Raw genomic sequence first — 17,340 nt, forward strand, 5'->3', positions numbered from 1 at the left:
TGGAAGGGATATTCCCTGCCATATAACATCATGGTCAGCAATAAAACTGTGTGTTTGTGTGGGGGTTGTCTTCCTGGGTGACCACTGCTCAGAGAATGGGTGGGCATCAGTCTGCTTGTGGGAAGTGGTGAGTGATTGCCTTTGCATCACCACCATCACCCCTTCCTTACTTATTAAACTGTATTTATCTCAACCCAGGAGGTTGGGGTTTTTTTTGCCTTTGTCCCCATTCTGCAGGAGAGGGGAGTGAGCAAACAAAGGTGTGGGTCCTTATCTGCTTGCCACTGTCAACTCCCCACAGAAAATGACACCTATTCTAGGTTATTTCTGTAAAGTATTATCCAGAGAAAAAGGCAATTACTCATGACGTGGTACTCTAAACCGTTCTGGTCTACCACATTCAAGAAAGGTGAGCTCACACCAAAACTGCTGGCAGCAGAGCAACCATGAGAACATTACAAAGGGACACAATCAGCTTTGGTACGCTTAGCTTAGTGAGCTGACCAAGAGAAAATACAAGAAATGTTCTTGTATTAATAGGATAGATCTCACAAAGGGATATGAATTGACCATAACTCTATTTAGGGAGGAAATTAAAGGCAAATTTCTAACCATTGAAACATGAAAGTTTGGAAGCAGAGGGAACAAAATATACATGTATACTTTTTAACTAGCTATAAGCTTATGAAAACCTAGATGATGTGGTGTGTGTATTACTGGTGGTCTCTTAGGGTGAACATCTGCTCGGGCACAAGACCTGCAATCCCAGCCCTACAATCAACCCCAAAGCTTTTCTGTGCACACAGGTTTCCTCTGGCAGAAGAAAAGCCCCAGACACAGAAGACAGGAGGGCAGACTGGTTCCCCCTAACGTGGGACTAAGGCACAGCATGGTTGAGCCACAGGTCAGAGCTAAGGGCACACAGCAGAGGATGAACACCTCAGAGGACAGAGAGCTTACCACATTTTCTGTTGACTACAAGCCAACCTTTGGTAAGTGAATGTGTTTGAGGTTGAAACAAAAGGAACACACAAGCTGAAAACATTAAAAATGGAGACGATGCTGTGTAACTACCGTTGGTATCTCTGGTGTAATTCAGTTCATAAACCGATTTATGATTAGATCTGTGTCTTCAACAACAAGCTTTCAGAGATTAAATCTTACCTGCATTGGAACAGGATCTTTAAGGTAATATCCTTCAACAATCTGTTCTTTCCGATAGTGCTCAATGATGTCAGCAATACTGTTACAATGAGAAAAAGAGCATTCAAGTGTTAGACATGTTAGATTTTCCTCTGTTTGAGAATTTGCTTTTCTACACAACCACAGAAAACTGTCTCACAAAGTTCTAACAAATCAAGTGTTAAACATCATAATCTCATTTGTAGCAACGAGAATTTACTAATATACTGAAGTCAAGAAAGTTCACAAAACTGTATTCAGAATGTATTCATTCTAAACTCTACAAAATATTGTAATTAATTGTTTAAAACGCCAAATGATGACACTGCTATTTCCACATTCAAGCAGCACATGTGCATTACCAGCTCTCCAATCAGGCTGAAAATTGCTATTTCGTTGGCAATAATTTTAAAAGTCCTAGAGTAACCAGGGAAGGGGAATGGGAGATACCGCAAGTGCAGAGTAATTTCCTTCTAGGAGGACAGGACTAGCAAACAGAAATCAGGGCTTATACAGGTTATACTTGGATATCACTGAGCTATCCTGGTAAATTAAATACTCAATTGGTAGCACTCCTCTACAGGGAAGCATTCATGCTAATCACCAGATTCAGATTGCAGTTGTGTTTGGAAGACTCAGGAGAGAAGTAGTAGCAGATAAAACCTGAAATTCAAGGCATCTGAGTTGCTCTAACTTATTTTTGCAGTTACTGAAATTCACACTGTAACAAAGAACAGTAACATGAACATCAATAGAAATGAATAATTTGTATGCGAAATAGCAACCTAAAAAAAGAACTAAATAATTAAGTAGAAAACAAAAATATACTGAGTGTGTCTTCTCACTTCATGCATACTTAGCTCTGTGTGCAAAGATAATCAAGAAGGCATGCGGCAGTGAAATCTTTGACCTGTTACCATTGGATACAGTTGTGTCCAACACAGGAACAATATCTGATACTGTAAAAATAATCTCAGAAACTTTTGAATAAAGTTACAGCAAGACATCTTACCTCACTTTTCTCTCTCATTCTACAGCTGTGAATGAGTGCACACTTGATAAAATAATCTTCCCACACACGTTTTTGTTTTTCAGGTATGAAGAATGACATAAACTTCTCTTTCAGTATTACTGAAAGCAATTATTTCAAGTTTTCCTGAGATGCAATGTGAATATGCCATTTTCTGCATAAAAATTTAAGCTTTGCCACACTACAGGAAATAATAACTCAGTCATCATATTTTACATGTTGAATAGCTACTGCCAACTTCCTGTAATAAGTAGAAGAGCATTATATAATTTTCCTCACTCAACAAATCAAGAATACCTTGACTGTCAACTCCTCTCCCTCCTTGGTTAAAGATGCCAGCAGGAGTTCCTCAATATAAGGACCAGGTGCCTAATTTCTTCCAATTTCATAAACAGGCTGAAGAATAAATTCTGTTTTATTTGAAAACTACTTTGTAGTTAGAGTACCATACAGACTAGGACTTATGCCTTGACGGAGAGACTAATGGCTTGACTTTGTAGCCCTCTCCTCCCGCAAGTGAACTCAATTCAGGTGGTCACCCTTCCACATTGCCTTAGCACTATGACAGCTACGCCTGAACTGAACACTGCAGGCAGAAAGATACCAGATATCTTCAGACAAGTACACTACAGAACGCACAGCTGTGATCGGAGTTATCTAATGTGTGTAACGTTGAGCATGAAATCAGACTGACCACAAAACTTAATTAGGAGACAGGAAAATGAATCATAGCCTTCTTCAATGTATGAGAGCCACAAAAATCCTACTTACACAAAATGCATCAAGGAACGTATAAATAAGCATGGATTTAAAAAAAAGAGGTTAAACTTGGTTTGATATACAGAAATAAAGATAGGTCTCAATATTACATTACAGTTACTTTAGTAATTTTAACAAGCCTTATGCTGAGCATTTTAGGTTCCCCAGGTCTCGGCTACTTGGATGATTTTAAAAGTACTTCACCATCATAAGCAGTATAATTTTTTTAAGACTTAAAGAGTGAATCGAGACTTATTCCAACAGCTGACATTTCAAAATTTGTAATGAAGAATCCAGAAAGCAGAACTAAGCAACACCATTCTATACACTGTTAAATTATAAAAGCAAAGAACTAACATTAAACCCATATTGTTGGCCTGTCACAATATAGATTAATCTACCAGCTGAAACAAAATTATCTTCCAATTGTCTACTAAATTTTCAAATTGTGCTGTCTCAAATTCAAGGTAACTCGAAAGCTTGTTCACTGTTTAAACTATTGGGCCAATGTTTCTTATCTTCTTCTTTGGCATTGAATCAACAGAAACAAAGAAGAACCCCTAATTTTAAAGGTTTTTTTGAATGCTGTTATGCAGGTTGAATTTTGGAAAGACGGCAGATAGAAGAAAAGGACAGAAACGGCCTGGTATGCTATTCCACCACGTGTTCTAAAAACAGAGTCGAAACAATAAACGCTATCTTACATAAAACCAGTATGAAACACATATGGAAGTTATTCACAGAACAGTTGAGCACTTCTGGAGACCACCTAGTCGAAGCCCTCCACTCAAAGCAGGGTCAATAGCAGCAGGTTGCTCTGCTCTGGCCCTTGTCCAGTCACATTCTGAGCGTCTCCGAGGATGGAGACTCTACCTTTCTGGGTAACTTGTGTCATTGTTCAATACTCTCACAGTAAAAGCCGTACACCAGTAATTGCACATCTTCAGAGTGTGATCTCATGACACAGTTACTAAAATCATGATGGCACAAGGTCTGCCTAGGATGGAGTTAATTTTCTTCACAGCAGCCCATGCAGTGCTGTGTTTTAAACACATGACTGAAATGCTGTGTTGATAGCACACTTTTGACTACTGCTGAGCTATACTTGCAGTGTTGGGGCTTTCCTTTTGCTCCCCATGCTGCTCCCCTGCACCCATCCCATGGGTAGGACGGGGTGGTCAAGGAGCTGGGAGTGGACACAGCAGGTTAGGGTTAGCCAAAGGGATATTCCCTGCCATATAACATCATGATCAGCAATAAAAGCTCAAGAAAAGGAGAAAGAAGAGGGGGATGTTAAAGGGTCTGCGGAGGGGTGACCCCAGCCAGCAGCTGAACACCCCACAGTGCTTGCTCATCCCTTGCCCTCAGGACAGTGGAGAAAACAGGTAAAGCAAATGCAACAAAACTTATGGGTCAGGATAATGACAGTTTAGTAAGTGAAGAGGGACAAGGACACCAGTGCTGCAAAAGCAATCACCTGCCACCTCTCACAAGCAGACTGATGCACAGGCAGTCTGAGCAACACCCACCTCAGACAACAAAACATCCCCTCCTGTTTCTATTCCTATGCATACCTCTTTGGCCAATTTGGTTCTCTGGAAAACAGAGAAAACCTCAATACTGTGCAAGCATGGCTCACAGCAAGAGGCAAAACACTGGTGTGTTATCAACACTGTTTTAGTCACAAATCTGAATCATGGTACCACACTGGCTGCTGAAAAGAAAATTAACATCACTCCAGCCAGACTTGGTACAACCATAATGAAATGGCTTTGCCAAATTTTCCATGAAAGTGTAGAAAGATGATTAATGGAGTAATTTGTTATCCATGGAACAAACAGAAAGATCACAGAAGTTAAGTGCTTTACTAAAGTCCATGGGAAAATACTCCTTCGTTACACAGTCCAAATAATTCCCCCAGTACGTATGCAGTATAGGTGCTATATATTCAGACCTTCACGTGGACAGCTCAAAGACTACAGGTAGGCTGTTCTGCAGAGCTGATACAAGGGAATGAAATAATGAAAGCAGACCACTGTACGACAGACTGCAAACACAGTCGGTCAGTCATACTCACCAACAGAAATTTTAAGCAATTTACATACAGAGTGGTGGGAGCACATGCAAAAGGAACAGGTTGGTGGGAAAAATAAGTCTTCCCACACAACACAGAATATGAGATTCCTGAGATGTACCCAGGATCTCTTTTCCTATGATCACCCAGAATAACTTCTGGAATACAAGCAGACATACTGTTGCTTATGTAGGTTATCATGATTCCAGTCCAACGTCTGGATATTCAAAATATCCAAGAAATAAAAGAAACTTCTTTTAATTTGTGTTTCCTTACTATTCTTCAACTTCCTACTTTTGTATGGAAAATCGTGGTCTACAATTTATTTAGATAACTGTAATCAATACTCCGCAAACAAAAAGCAGATTGCTTTCATCTTATCTTCTACCCCAATTACAATCACAAAAACTGTAAGAAAGTATTAAAAATACTCTACTAGCAAGGACAATTTTGTAAAGAACTAGCCTAATACTAGTATCAGATTTCAAAGGAGATACCTTGAGAGCGTTTATGGAAACAGCTTAATACAACAAAAAGCTTATAGTTAATGGAAACCGTCAAACAGATGCATTTAAACAATGCACTTCTTAAATCTGACGTTTTCACCTTGCAGACAAACACTACGTTTTTAGACAAGCCACAAAGAACTCCGTACCAAGAAATGCTTGTAGTTTCATTATCTTGAATAAAACCATGCTTAGTATATCTCTATTCTGCATTCAACACCGTTTGTTGCTTTTCAGCCACTTCTGATTATTCCACATGACAAAACCACTTTAGTTTTCACATATTTAAAGATTTCTTTCTTACAGCGTCCCCATTAAATGAACTAATGTAAGAATTAAAAAGCCAAAAAAGTTATTCCCTCTTTCCTGCTCCTTATTTATTGCCCTATGCAGTAGATCTCTGTCCTGGTGGATGGAGCTAATTTTCCTCCTTATTAGATAGAATAGTGCTGTGTTTTGGGTTCAGTATGGGATTTCATATGATAGGAATGTTGATAATACGCTGATGGTTTTAGTTGTTGCTAGAAAAATCAGGGACTTTTCAACTCCCCATGTCCTGCTAGTGTGCAGGTGTACAAGAAGCTGGGAGGGAACACAGCCAGAGCACCAGACCCAAACTTGCCAGTGGAATATTCCATATCATGTAACATCATGATCAGTATAAAGATGAAGGCTGGCTAGGAAGCTGTCTGTCTCTCTTCCAGGATTGCAGTTCTGGGATTTTCTCTCCTCTGGGATTGCTAACCAGGAACGGGCTGGGCATCGGTTGGCAGGTGGTGAGCAATCGCATGGTGCACAGTTGTTTGTACATTCTATTATTACTATTATTATCATCATCATCATTATTATGTTAATTTTATTTCAGTTCAATTACTAAATTGTTTTTATTCTCAACCTATGAGTCTCCTTACCTTTATCCCTCCAATTCTCTCCCCCATTCCCTGGGGCAGGGGGAGGGTGAGTGAGTGGCTGCGTGGTGTTTGACTGCCAGCTGGGTTTAAACCACCCCAATTTTACATCACAGAATTTGGGCAGTTAGCATCTTTATTTTGAGGCCTTATTATCTTGCATTGCATACTTCATTATGTGTTTGAACTTCCGGGAAGTTTACCAACCGAAGTCGGACTGAATGTGAGCCTAGAAGTATAGTAGTAATTCTCCAAAACATGCATCAAAAATGAAGCCCTTTAAAGCTATGCAGATTCTCTTTCACACAGAGGAAGATCTCTGCAAACTAGGTACCAAAATATTAAAAAAAAAAAAAACTAAAAGCATTTTGTCATAACTTAGTGCTACTTAACTTTACAAGCTTTTCTGTTCAACATCATAGAAAGAATCTGCTTCAGATAAATGTAATTTGTATACATGCCTCAAGTGAATCCAGCCCTGTATTCTAAAGTAACCCAAAGTAATAACGTAGTAACTTTCTGAAGATATACTATTTAATGCTGCAAACCCATGTGAGGCTAGTAAGAGTTTCACTCATTTGCTAATTAGTTTGACATCACCTAGGGTGAGGGCTCCTAGCCTGTCATCCTCCTAATAAACCATGTTAACTAGAGAATGGGTAAAAGAGTATCTACCTTCATGAACGGCTGACACTGCAGCTAGCTTGGTTTTCAATAAGGATGTCTGGAGACCAGACTGATTAGTGTGGAAGGTATTCAAGCTGCCTGGGTGTGGGATATGCACAGGTTCATAAGGGTCCAAGTGTTTAGCCTCACACCATTGTCTATTTGAAGTCATATGAAAAAGTCCACTGAAGTTCTTAGTTAGGAGACCTCGACATTTTCTCAGACACACCAGCTGCTGGATCTCTACCCACTCAGAAGCCAAGCTGGAAGTAAGAGAAATGCTCTATTGGGATGAAGAATGCTCTGGTTCTAGGTGAGCAATTCAGGAAAAGTGCCGATTTTGTGAGGCAGGCAACAGCCTCCATTAAAAAGAGGGAGGCGAGTTTGCACTACTGAGAAGTCTTGCATCTCTGACAACACTAAAAGCAAGATTATCAAGGATGGAGCTGTACTGATAGCTTCTCTCACAAAAGGGGAAATATATCTCTCGATATTTATTATTCTTTCTGTACAAATTACTAATTTTTTTGCACCAATGGCAAAACAAATGCATACCAACTTTGCTCACTCTAGATGAAGTGATCTGTACTTCTGACCCAAGTATCACGCACATATTACAATGAAATTTAATGACTTTTTCCAACAATTAAGGTATTTTTTCCCATTCCTGTAAATACCCATTTCTATTATCTGAAAACCCTATTGAATGTCTCAGATAACATTTTTATCTTCCCTTTTCAAATATTCAGGAATACAGATAGTAGCTTCCAATACAACACAGCATTCTCTTAACTACCGATCCACATACGATCCATACAATCCACCATTTATAGTGTGAAGAAACTGGTTTGCAGAAGAACTATACTTTGAAAGAAACAAGCTAAGCTTAGGCGTCTGCAAGCTTTAAGAACTTGCTCAGTTACAAGTAACTAAGCAAACCAGGGAAAATGGTTAGTATACTATTAAGAAAACTACAGTCTTTCATCATAGCAGTAAATAATTACCAGGAGCAAGTTAAACAAATTCTTTACACAAACATAAAATACATACAATTCCTTCTACCATAAAAAGAACTTACCTATTGTAGTATCTGCCTCCCATCATAAACTGATTGTTTGACGTTGGACATATTTTAAAACGCTGAATATTTTCACTGGTCCGAAAATAAAGTGAATAATCACCAGGTGTATTATCTGAGGGCCTCACAAGAAAACTGCACACCTGACCAACTGAAAGGATATTGTAATAGTGTTACTTTTCTTAGTGTTATGTATGAGCCCTTATCAAATCTACTTCCACTTAAATTAGCAAGAATTGCACACTTGAAATAGAAAATCTACAAGGTAAGTCCCAACACTGATCTCAAACTACATGAATAGGTATTAAACTACCAAAATTAATGCAAAACAGTTTAGCTGAAGCTGGCAACCTAGTCACATCTTTGCCACCTCTTTACAAGAGCATGCAAAAAAATTCGACATGTTTTCAAAACCCAACAATTTCTGTTCTAATAGTTAAAGTATGCTATTTAACAATATATGTCAGAAATCTTGATGTTTTAATTTTAAAAATTTTTTAGCCCTCTATGAAAGGGCTAAAAAGTTTGCAGTATATTTTCCTTCAGGTATAAAAAGTGTATTCTTCACAGCATTTTGATGAAGACATCAATAAGTGAAATATGACACATTAATTTAAAAAATTATTTCAGTCAAAAATTATTAAATTAATTGTACTCGAGAATATAACACTCATAGCCACAATAGTTTTCTTTCAATATAGTATTCTACCAAAGTAACAACCACAGGAGCTGGTCAGACTAAGACAGTCACATACATTCACACATAAAAGGAAGTTCTGCCACAGTTTAATACGAATAGGATCACTTTGTGCCATTTCACTTCCACTGTATTTCAATCAGAAATAGAAGTACCTGTCATCAGCAAATTGTAAGCCTCTTGTTTGGAGATCTTCCCATGGAACCATCTTAACAAAGATGAAGAGAAAAATTAGAAAGCAAGACTACCAGCTCTCTTTTTTGGCTGTGGTGACATCCAAGGCTCTGGCACCTATGAATTGATCTTTATTTAAAAAGACCTAATACATATAGATGAGATAATCAATGATTATGCTACTTAACGATTCTGTTCTACCAACAGCATGAAAAAACTAACATTAACCGGTATATAAATTAATTTCAATAAAAATGCCCAACACTTGGGAGTTGACGTTCAAATCCAACTGTGTTCAGAGATGAAAATGAATTATGTAATTGATAGATAGTCCAAAGCTCAAACAAGGAGGTTAAACACTGTACAGAAAAATTCAAACTGAACTTTGGCAGAAGCTGTGGAAATAAAACCTAGCTTTGTTAGACTATTTAATACAAACTGCTTTGCTCTCACACCTTGTACCTTCCCAGAGTCGTGTGTCAGAGCAGTGTCCTAAAAAAGTTCAGCAGCCTCTGTCCAGCCTGATACTGACGACTACGCAGACCAGCCTGACATGCTACAACTTAATAGCTTATTCTGCCCTTTAAAGGAAAGCTAAAAATATGGCCTTTTTATGTATCAGAAAAGAACTCTAGTTCTAACTATCTTTCTATACTACCTTCAGAAGATAACTTCTGGTTACTGGAACATTTGAAGGAATCACTGGTCCCCCGAGGACTCCTCTGGGTGGCACAAATAACTGGACAGACAGTATCACAGCTCCAAGCATCTGCTACAAACTACTTTGCAAATAAACAAATAAAAGAAATCCTACACTTGAAGGCATCCCTACTGCTAAATTGACTAGCAGAACACTAGCAGACAGTAAACAAACTACAAATACACAGTGGTTTTCCTTCTTCTATTAAGATAACAATAAATGCCTCCTTCAGCTGCTGGTCTCTTGGAGACCGCTAAGTGGGCAACAGAGAAAAAGCAGCGGGTGCAAATACGGCAAGCAAATGGAGGGCAGATGAAATAATCAAGCCACTAGAAAGTTTTTTGAACTTTGTTTTGCCACTCATCGTTACTACTGAAAATAATCTACCAACAGCTTGACATGTTGATTCTAAGTTGTAATCAATCTTTAAAAAATGTTAAGTATTTAAGCAAATGGAACAAATTTTAGTCCTCTGGCTTTCTCTTTAAAGCTTAAGTGTTATTGCATGAAGCTAACAGAGACAAGCTGTAATTATCACATTATAATTTTTCTAATGGTACTTTGCTCTCTCTCCAGTATTTAGAGTTGTGCAGAGCTGAAAAAAGATTACCTCTAAGGGAAACACTATATTCAAGAAATACTTCATTGTGCATATTTTGGCTGAAAGTGATCATACAGGGACTCATCTAAGATCTTAACACTGCAAAACCCATTAGCAATAGGCACACATATTACAGGACTCTCATGATAATTATCCATGCATCTTCAGCAGCTAGTATAGAAAAAAAGTCTTGAGATGAAAAAATAAATCTCTTTGGTTCACCTTCCCAAAAGTTGGGAAATGTCATAGCTGAAGTTTAAAAACAGTTATGATTGCTTTTAATAACAAAACAAAAATCCTTACATTTTGCCTTCATGTGGATCTTCTTCTCTTCCCTAATGAGAAAATTAACATATTAAGTGCATGACAACAATACAGCTCAGTTTAAAAAAAAAAAAAAAAAATAAACTTCATAGGTTAAGACCTTCTGTAGAAAAAAACATTAAGAAGTCTGAGATACTTTTGAACTAAAGGGCTTATTGCAGTTCTATGAAAAGAAGTTTTCCTCTTCATTGACTAAGTGGAAATTCAGCCAAAATATGTTATCTCAGAGGATTGCTTCTGCCATGTTTCAAGTCCTTCTTTAGAGATGGTAACTTTTTAAAATCTCACCTTTCCTAAGGTTAACTTAACCACTGATATATCAGCCTACAGTTCGATAGCCTAGTACTGCCACTTCAATTCAGACAGTCACATCCTGACACAGATCTGTGAGAAGCGTCTGCAGGTAACACTGCTATTAGCAGTGCTATTAACACGTACCGTGCAGGAAAATATTTGATAATATTTGACTCCAAATCAATGCCAAGTTTGTTGAAAATAAATAAATAGATATTCCCCCCCCCCCTTTTTTTTTTCCTTCTGAAGTGTATTAAAACTGAATTATCTGAAGGTCACCTGGTTAGCTTCCTGAGCCCACACAAGCCCTTCTAGGTATAGATAACTCATCAATACATCTTTAACCTACACTTCATCCTTAAAAGAAAGAGAAAGATCTACTGCAATGCAAAATTACATTCTGTACAGTTTGTGAACGTTTCATGGCAAATATAAAAAAGAAATGCAATTAAATGAGTAGCAGATAGGAAACTGACCAGTAAATTTACAGTGCCATTCAGGTGTATTTCTCTTTGGACAATACATGAATAAGCACTTTTCTGATACTGAATTAGGCTTAAAGGTTTGTTATATTATTTTAAAACAAGTAGATACAGTTACTAGGTTTAGAAAAGTACGTAACTAGAAAACAGGCAATGAAATGTCACTAGTTTTGATTTATTTCAGTATTATTTTACAAAAGAAAATCTCATTCAAGAAATCTGAATATAAAAATTACTTACCACTTCTTCCACCAGATCGTCTACAATAAGACCTTGTTCATCTGTCCGTAGGTTTGTAACCCACATCCAGCCATCTTCCAATTCATTATGGACAATAAACATGTCTCCTTTAAGGAAACTGAAGAGAGTTACAGCAAGATTTAAATCAGAGATACAATCATAATATGAAGTTTAATGAACACAATGAATTCTTGAGTATAATTTCTGCAAGATATTTGAGAAAACCTGTTTGTGAAAAATGCATAAATCGATACCCCAAACACACCATGTGTATTTTTCCTAACAGTGAAATGGCAACTATATACGAGTATTTATACTTTTGATTTACATTTAATATCTTAATACATACTTCAGTTCTGTCAACTTCAAAGTGTGCTGAGGATGTATAAACCAAAAATAACACCACAGTATTAAAATATAGTAATATTGTTCTTTTGTCAAGAGGGATCAAATACTAAACACAAGTAAAATAACCAGAGATATCCTTAATAATCTATAAGAAAATAATACTCCTTTTATCAAAAACTAATCTAATAGAAGCCTGTGGAATACCTACTCTTTATGTTCTCACATAGAAAGCCAAGTGCTACAAAGAGAGTACAGAACCAGAGAAGCCATGCAATTAGCAACAAGAAAAGCGTAAGTAAGAAGCATTAACATGTCTAAAGGGAGTTTCATTTCTGGAAGGTTAGTGTAAGTTACTCCTTAAGTGTTATGCCGAACTCGGGTTGTTCACTGTAGAACAGCAAGACTTCTCAGTCAAGTCTGATGATGTATCAGGCTACAGGAAATAGCAATAAAGTATTGAAGCTCATTAACTACTATTTCAGGCCAAAATTACATAGCAAATTTCTATGGTGTTTCTCTCATTTGAAGTAGGCTAACAGAAAAGGCATTAACTTGAGCACAAAGCAAACAGCAAGAATTATAGAACAAAAAGCAACAAATCACTATTGAAAAGAGAATAAATTCGCCTGCTAATAAACATAAATCCTAAGAATAGGTGACAGACAGCAAAAGCACCCTCCATCAGCTCTGTGACAAAGAACTATACATTAAGTTACTGCACGGAACACAGGCTGAAATTAACCCTGTAATACTTCAAACTTTTAAAATATTAACTATGATGTTAAAATTTTAAGCCAAGATTCTCTGACAAGCATAAAGTCTTCAACAGTGTATTAATTTGACCTAGAACAAACCGAGAACTTTGGTCCCAGCTCTGCCATGAACTATTTTAGCCATGTGGATCTCAAAACCCAAGCACACAACTCTGTATTTTAGCTGTATCCTAATAAAGGGAAAAAACCTATAATTTTCTAAAATCTTTGTTATGATAGCAAAGTAATAAAATGCTTTTTCCTCTTAAGTTGGCAGGTGCAATAAGGCACTTAATGGACTCAATCTATCTTTTTATTCTTACACATAATAGGCAGCCTTACTTGCAATATGCAGTTAGAGAGAGTTCCTTCCCTGTCTTACCTCTTTCTTCTTACCTGCTTGGAAAAACATAACCTCAAAGTCAAATATCCTCACAAGGTTCTTTAAAGAGGTCAGATAGGACTGGACTGTGAGCCTTGGGATAAATTTCCATCCCAATAACAATATAAATCTCTCATATGCCTTTCTCTGTATCTTAGGCTACTACTCCCCAAAACAAGGCAATTTCCAATTCAATGGGTGTGTTAAATCAACTTATGAAAACCCACACTGTCTCATTAGAGAGATCAGAAATCACTACAAATCTCTTTAAAACCTCATACTCTTCCATCTGAAAAAAAGTAATTCTGACATGTCAAGAAAGCAGTATCAATTCCAAGTAACCAGCACATTTTTCCTAACAGTGAAATGGCAACTATATATGAGTATTTATACTTTTGATTTACATTTAATATCTTAATACATACTTCGGTTCTGTCAACTTCAAAGTGTGCTGAGGATGTATAAACCAAAAATAACACCACAGTATTAAAATATAGTAATATTGTTCTTTTGTCAAGAGGGATCAAATACTAAACACAAGTAAAATAACCAGAGATATCCTTAATAATCTATAAGAAAATAATACTCCTTTTATCAAAAACTAATCTAATAGAAGCCTGTGGAATATCTACTCTTTATGTTCTCACATAGAAAGCCAAGTGCTACAAAGAGAGTATATGGGATATGGTGCTACAAAGAGAGGATACTGGATATGCGACTGTTGGCTTTGCTTCCTTTCCACACAGCATCTCATGAAAATGCAAGAAGGGTGGGGAGTACAGACAATCCCTAAGAAATTATTGAGGTACCAGTGGTAGAAAGGAAGTGAGTAACAGTTAACAGAGACGTATGAGAACATGAGAGATAGGCCTGTAATTCAGTAATTTAAGATCTTAAAATTGTGGAAGATTACACATTTAAAATTATCGTTTGTTCAATACAGTCTCTTTCCAAAAGGAGGAAGGGAAGGGAGAATCATTCTTGATAAGGAGGAAGGGGAGAATCATTCTTGATCCATTTTATGGACAGAGAAGGAAAGAGAACTTATAAAAAAATAGTTGCAAGTTTCTAAGCACAGGTAAGAAAATGAATACCAGAACATTAAAGGCAAAGCTTTTTCAACATTCTCCTTTTTTCTTATTTCAAAGAAGGCATTACATACTCTCTTCTTCCATTTATGAGCAGTCAATGCACTCTCTTTCTAGTGGTCAGAATTGTTTTGGTTTGTATCTGCTATTAGTTCTGTGGCAGTTCAGGAAAAAAAGCCTAACATTTATTTCACACACTTACCAGGGGCATTTCTGCACAGAATTCTTTCATACATAAATTTATCCTCTTGAAGTAAAATGTAGGGCTCCACAAAACTTACTTCGAAACTGTAAGACTACTAATTTTACTTCTATAAAATTAGTAAACCTAATGTAACTTCCCTTACTATTAATACAAACAAATGGACTGAGAGTAAGAAGCCTTATTGCTATTTCCAACAAAAAAAAAATCAGACGGGCATCATCCTTTAACCTAACTGTGCAACCAGACAGTATTTGCATACGAACACATAGTTAAATCATTAGCATTTATAAATACTCTTGAGAATTCACAACTGCTACTATTATTAAAACATACCTTATTTCATCAGTTTCTGGCACTTTGGTGTAAGGCAGAATTGCTCGAACTCTCCTTCTGTCCTCTACAGGCTACAATTTAAGAGAAGACAGCAAAGCTAGTACTTGTTGCTCTTTCTTGTGTGGAATCCTTCTCCCCAGTGCTACGCTATCCTGAGGCAAAGGACTGGTAACAGTCACTTATATCCCCCTTGACAGTTTCAAGTTTTCAAAGCTCAAAACCACTGAGAGCTGGAAAAGCGTAATCCATACAGTTAGCTACAATAACTCTCATTCTGTTTCGTCTTCTAGCATGACAGATAATGTGTGTTTACTATCTTCAAAATACATTACCAATAAGGTAATTCCCACCAAAGCATATATTAAGTTTAACATTCAGTAACATCTTTATTTAGGCTTTGGGGGAGGGCGGGGCAGCGGCGCATTATGCGTTGTTTTGTTTCATTTTAGTTACTTATATTAAGCATGGGCATGTGAAAGAAGCCCCATTTTCAGAAACCTTGGTTATTTCCAGTATGCGTATTTTGAAATTGTTGTTAGATATACAAAATACCACAAAACAGTAGAGGTTACATTACAACGGTGCTCTTTACAAGAATTACACACTTCCTTGTTTGTCTACTCACAATGCTATAACTACATCTGGAGATAACTGCAAGACCTGACCTCTAGCTTTCTCATTACACATTTTCATTACGTAGCTTTTTTTGTTTAATCATTACTTTGTATTAAGAATACATTTTTATATTCCCTATACTTCGATATATGCTCAGCCTGTGTAGAACTACAGGAAACTTTCTACAATGGTTTTTCCGAAGAAAACCGTGAATGGTGATTAAGTTACTAACATTTAAGTAAATGACACTTAAAAATTTCACTACTTGCCTCTGGAGGTGCTACTGGAAATAAGAGCTTTTCCCCTTTCAGCAAACAGGACACATGACTGTAATAACCAATTAGGTCTGAGAGCGAAGCAAAACGACGTCCACCAATGTAATAGTCTCCACACATGGCAATAATCCTGTTAATAAAAAGAAGCTTGACTTAGGAAAATTTTTTGCTACCTTTTTTACTTTAAGGAAAAGGAAATTAGGATAATGTTTAATTTTTAAAGCAGTGTCTACATTCAGCAAAATGCAGTACTACAAGCTCTCTACAAACACTAAGTAAATCTTAGCTAATGAATATTTCATCAAAAATTGCAGATATATATCACATGATACACCAGTATTTTAAGACTCTAAAGGAAGTGATAATTCACAAAAAAAGCCCATGCATTTGTCAGAACTAAGTGAAACTGAACAGAAAAATGTAATTTTGAGTGTCATGGAAAACAAAAATAACACACTAGTAGACACAGCAGCATTATTACTTGTATCATGCAGAACATACACGTTCTGTGACAGGCTTATATAAATTTAACAAAGTATTAGAATATTTTAACAACAAATAATTGCACTTGATTATACAATGAGAAAACAAAAACCTTCCAAAATTAAACACTTTCTTACAGTGAGTTTAGCATCCATATTAAAAGTTAAGAAATTACTCTGAAATATTCAAAGTACTTCCTTAAATTCAGTTTAAAAATTTGCTAATGGTAAAAAAGCTTACAAAACCATTTCACAATCAAGAAGTTTTAAAAAAACCCTGTTCATTTTACAAAACTGTTCATTTTCAAGGGTTATGTTTTTCTGAAAGTACAGAGATTTGTTAATGCACTGTCATATCAAAAATGCCTAGTACCATGTCTGCTCACATTGCTAGTCAATACAAATTCTAAAAGCAGTCAGAAATTATTTGTTTAGGTAAAAGAGTTAACAGTATTTAAAACACTCCTGTTACACTCAAGAGTCATTTGCAAAAGCTAAGTAGTACTTAATCCGAAACAACTCTAGTATTTTGACCAGACAATCCAAAGAAATGATCACATTATTTAAATTGATGGCATCCAGCACATCTGAACTTTTCCAGCAACACAGAGATCAGACAGAAGTCCTGAGGAGCAGCTCACCTGCATTCTTACAAAAATGTAACAAATTGTTACCAAGCTAAGAAAATTTTGCTGTTAAAAAAAAATAAATAAAAATCTAAGAGCTCATGTTAATTCTGCCTTCAGTTTCCAGAAGAGAGACAAGTTACCTTAAGGATATTTCAAAATAAATTACAGTACTGAAAATAAATATATTTGAATCTTCTTAGTGTTCTACTTCATGTTTGACCTCTTCACAAAGCTTGTGAACAACTCAAGAACAAAAGGGGAAGGGGAAAAAAAAACCCCAAACGTTCAATTGCCAGGAAAGTTATCCATCCCAAATGAGTACACTATTTATTGGTTTCGTCCATTTTTACTCTTTTTCTTTAGCAAGTCAGTATTCTGATACGTTTCTACCCAACAATATTGCCTCTCAGTCAGTTCCTCAAAGTAAATTATTTTTTCTAAACAGTGATGTAACATGTACACAAAGATGGATCTTCAGAGATGAAATCTAAAGTTTTTACGCATGTAGCACTGTAA

The 17,340-nt window shown here is 36.5% G+C and overlaps 1 protein-coding gene across 1 annotated transcript in view; it reads right to left on the reverse strand.

Moving 5' to 3' along the window:
• Positions 1-17,340, reverse strand: part of RASA1 (RAS p21 protein activator 1) — a 70,700-nt gene that overhangs the window by 34,762 nt on the left and 18,598 nt on the right. The window contains exons 3-9 of the mRNA XM_074813131.1: positions 15,708-15,843; positions 14,824-14,894; positions 11,716-11,833; positions 10,679-10,710; positions 9,056-9,108; positions 8,204-8,354; positions 1,165-1,243 (exon numbers count right to left, since the gene is read on the reverse strand). Of these exons, the coding sequence (XP_074669232.1) occupies positions 1,165-1,243; positions 8,204-8,354; positions 9,056-9,108; positions 10,679-10,710; positions 11,716-11,833; positions 14,824-14,894; positions 15,708-15,843 (640 nt within the window). The remainder of the gene's footprint in view (positions 1-1,164; positions 1,244-8,203; positions 8,355-9,055; positions 9,109-10,678; positions 10,711-11,715; positions 11,834-14,823; positions 14,895-15,707; positions 15,844-17,340) is intronic.

The sequence above is a fragment of the Strix aluco genome, chromosome Z, assembly GCF_031877795.1.
Source record: "Strix aluco isolate bStrAlu1 chromosome Z, bStrAlu1.hap1, whole genome shotgun sequence".
Lineage (NCBI taxonomy): Eukaryota > Metazoa > Chordata > Aves > Strigiformes > Strigidae > Strix > Strix aluco.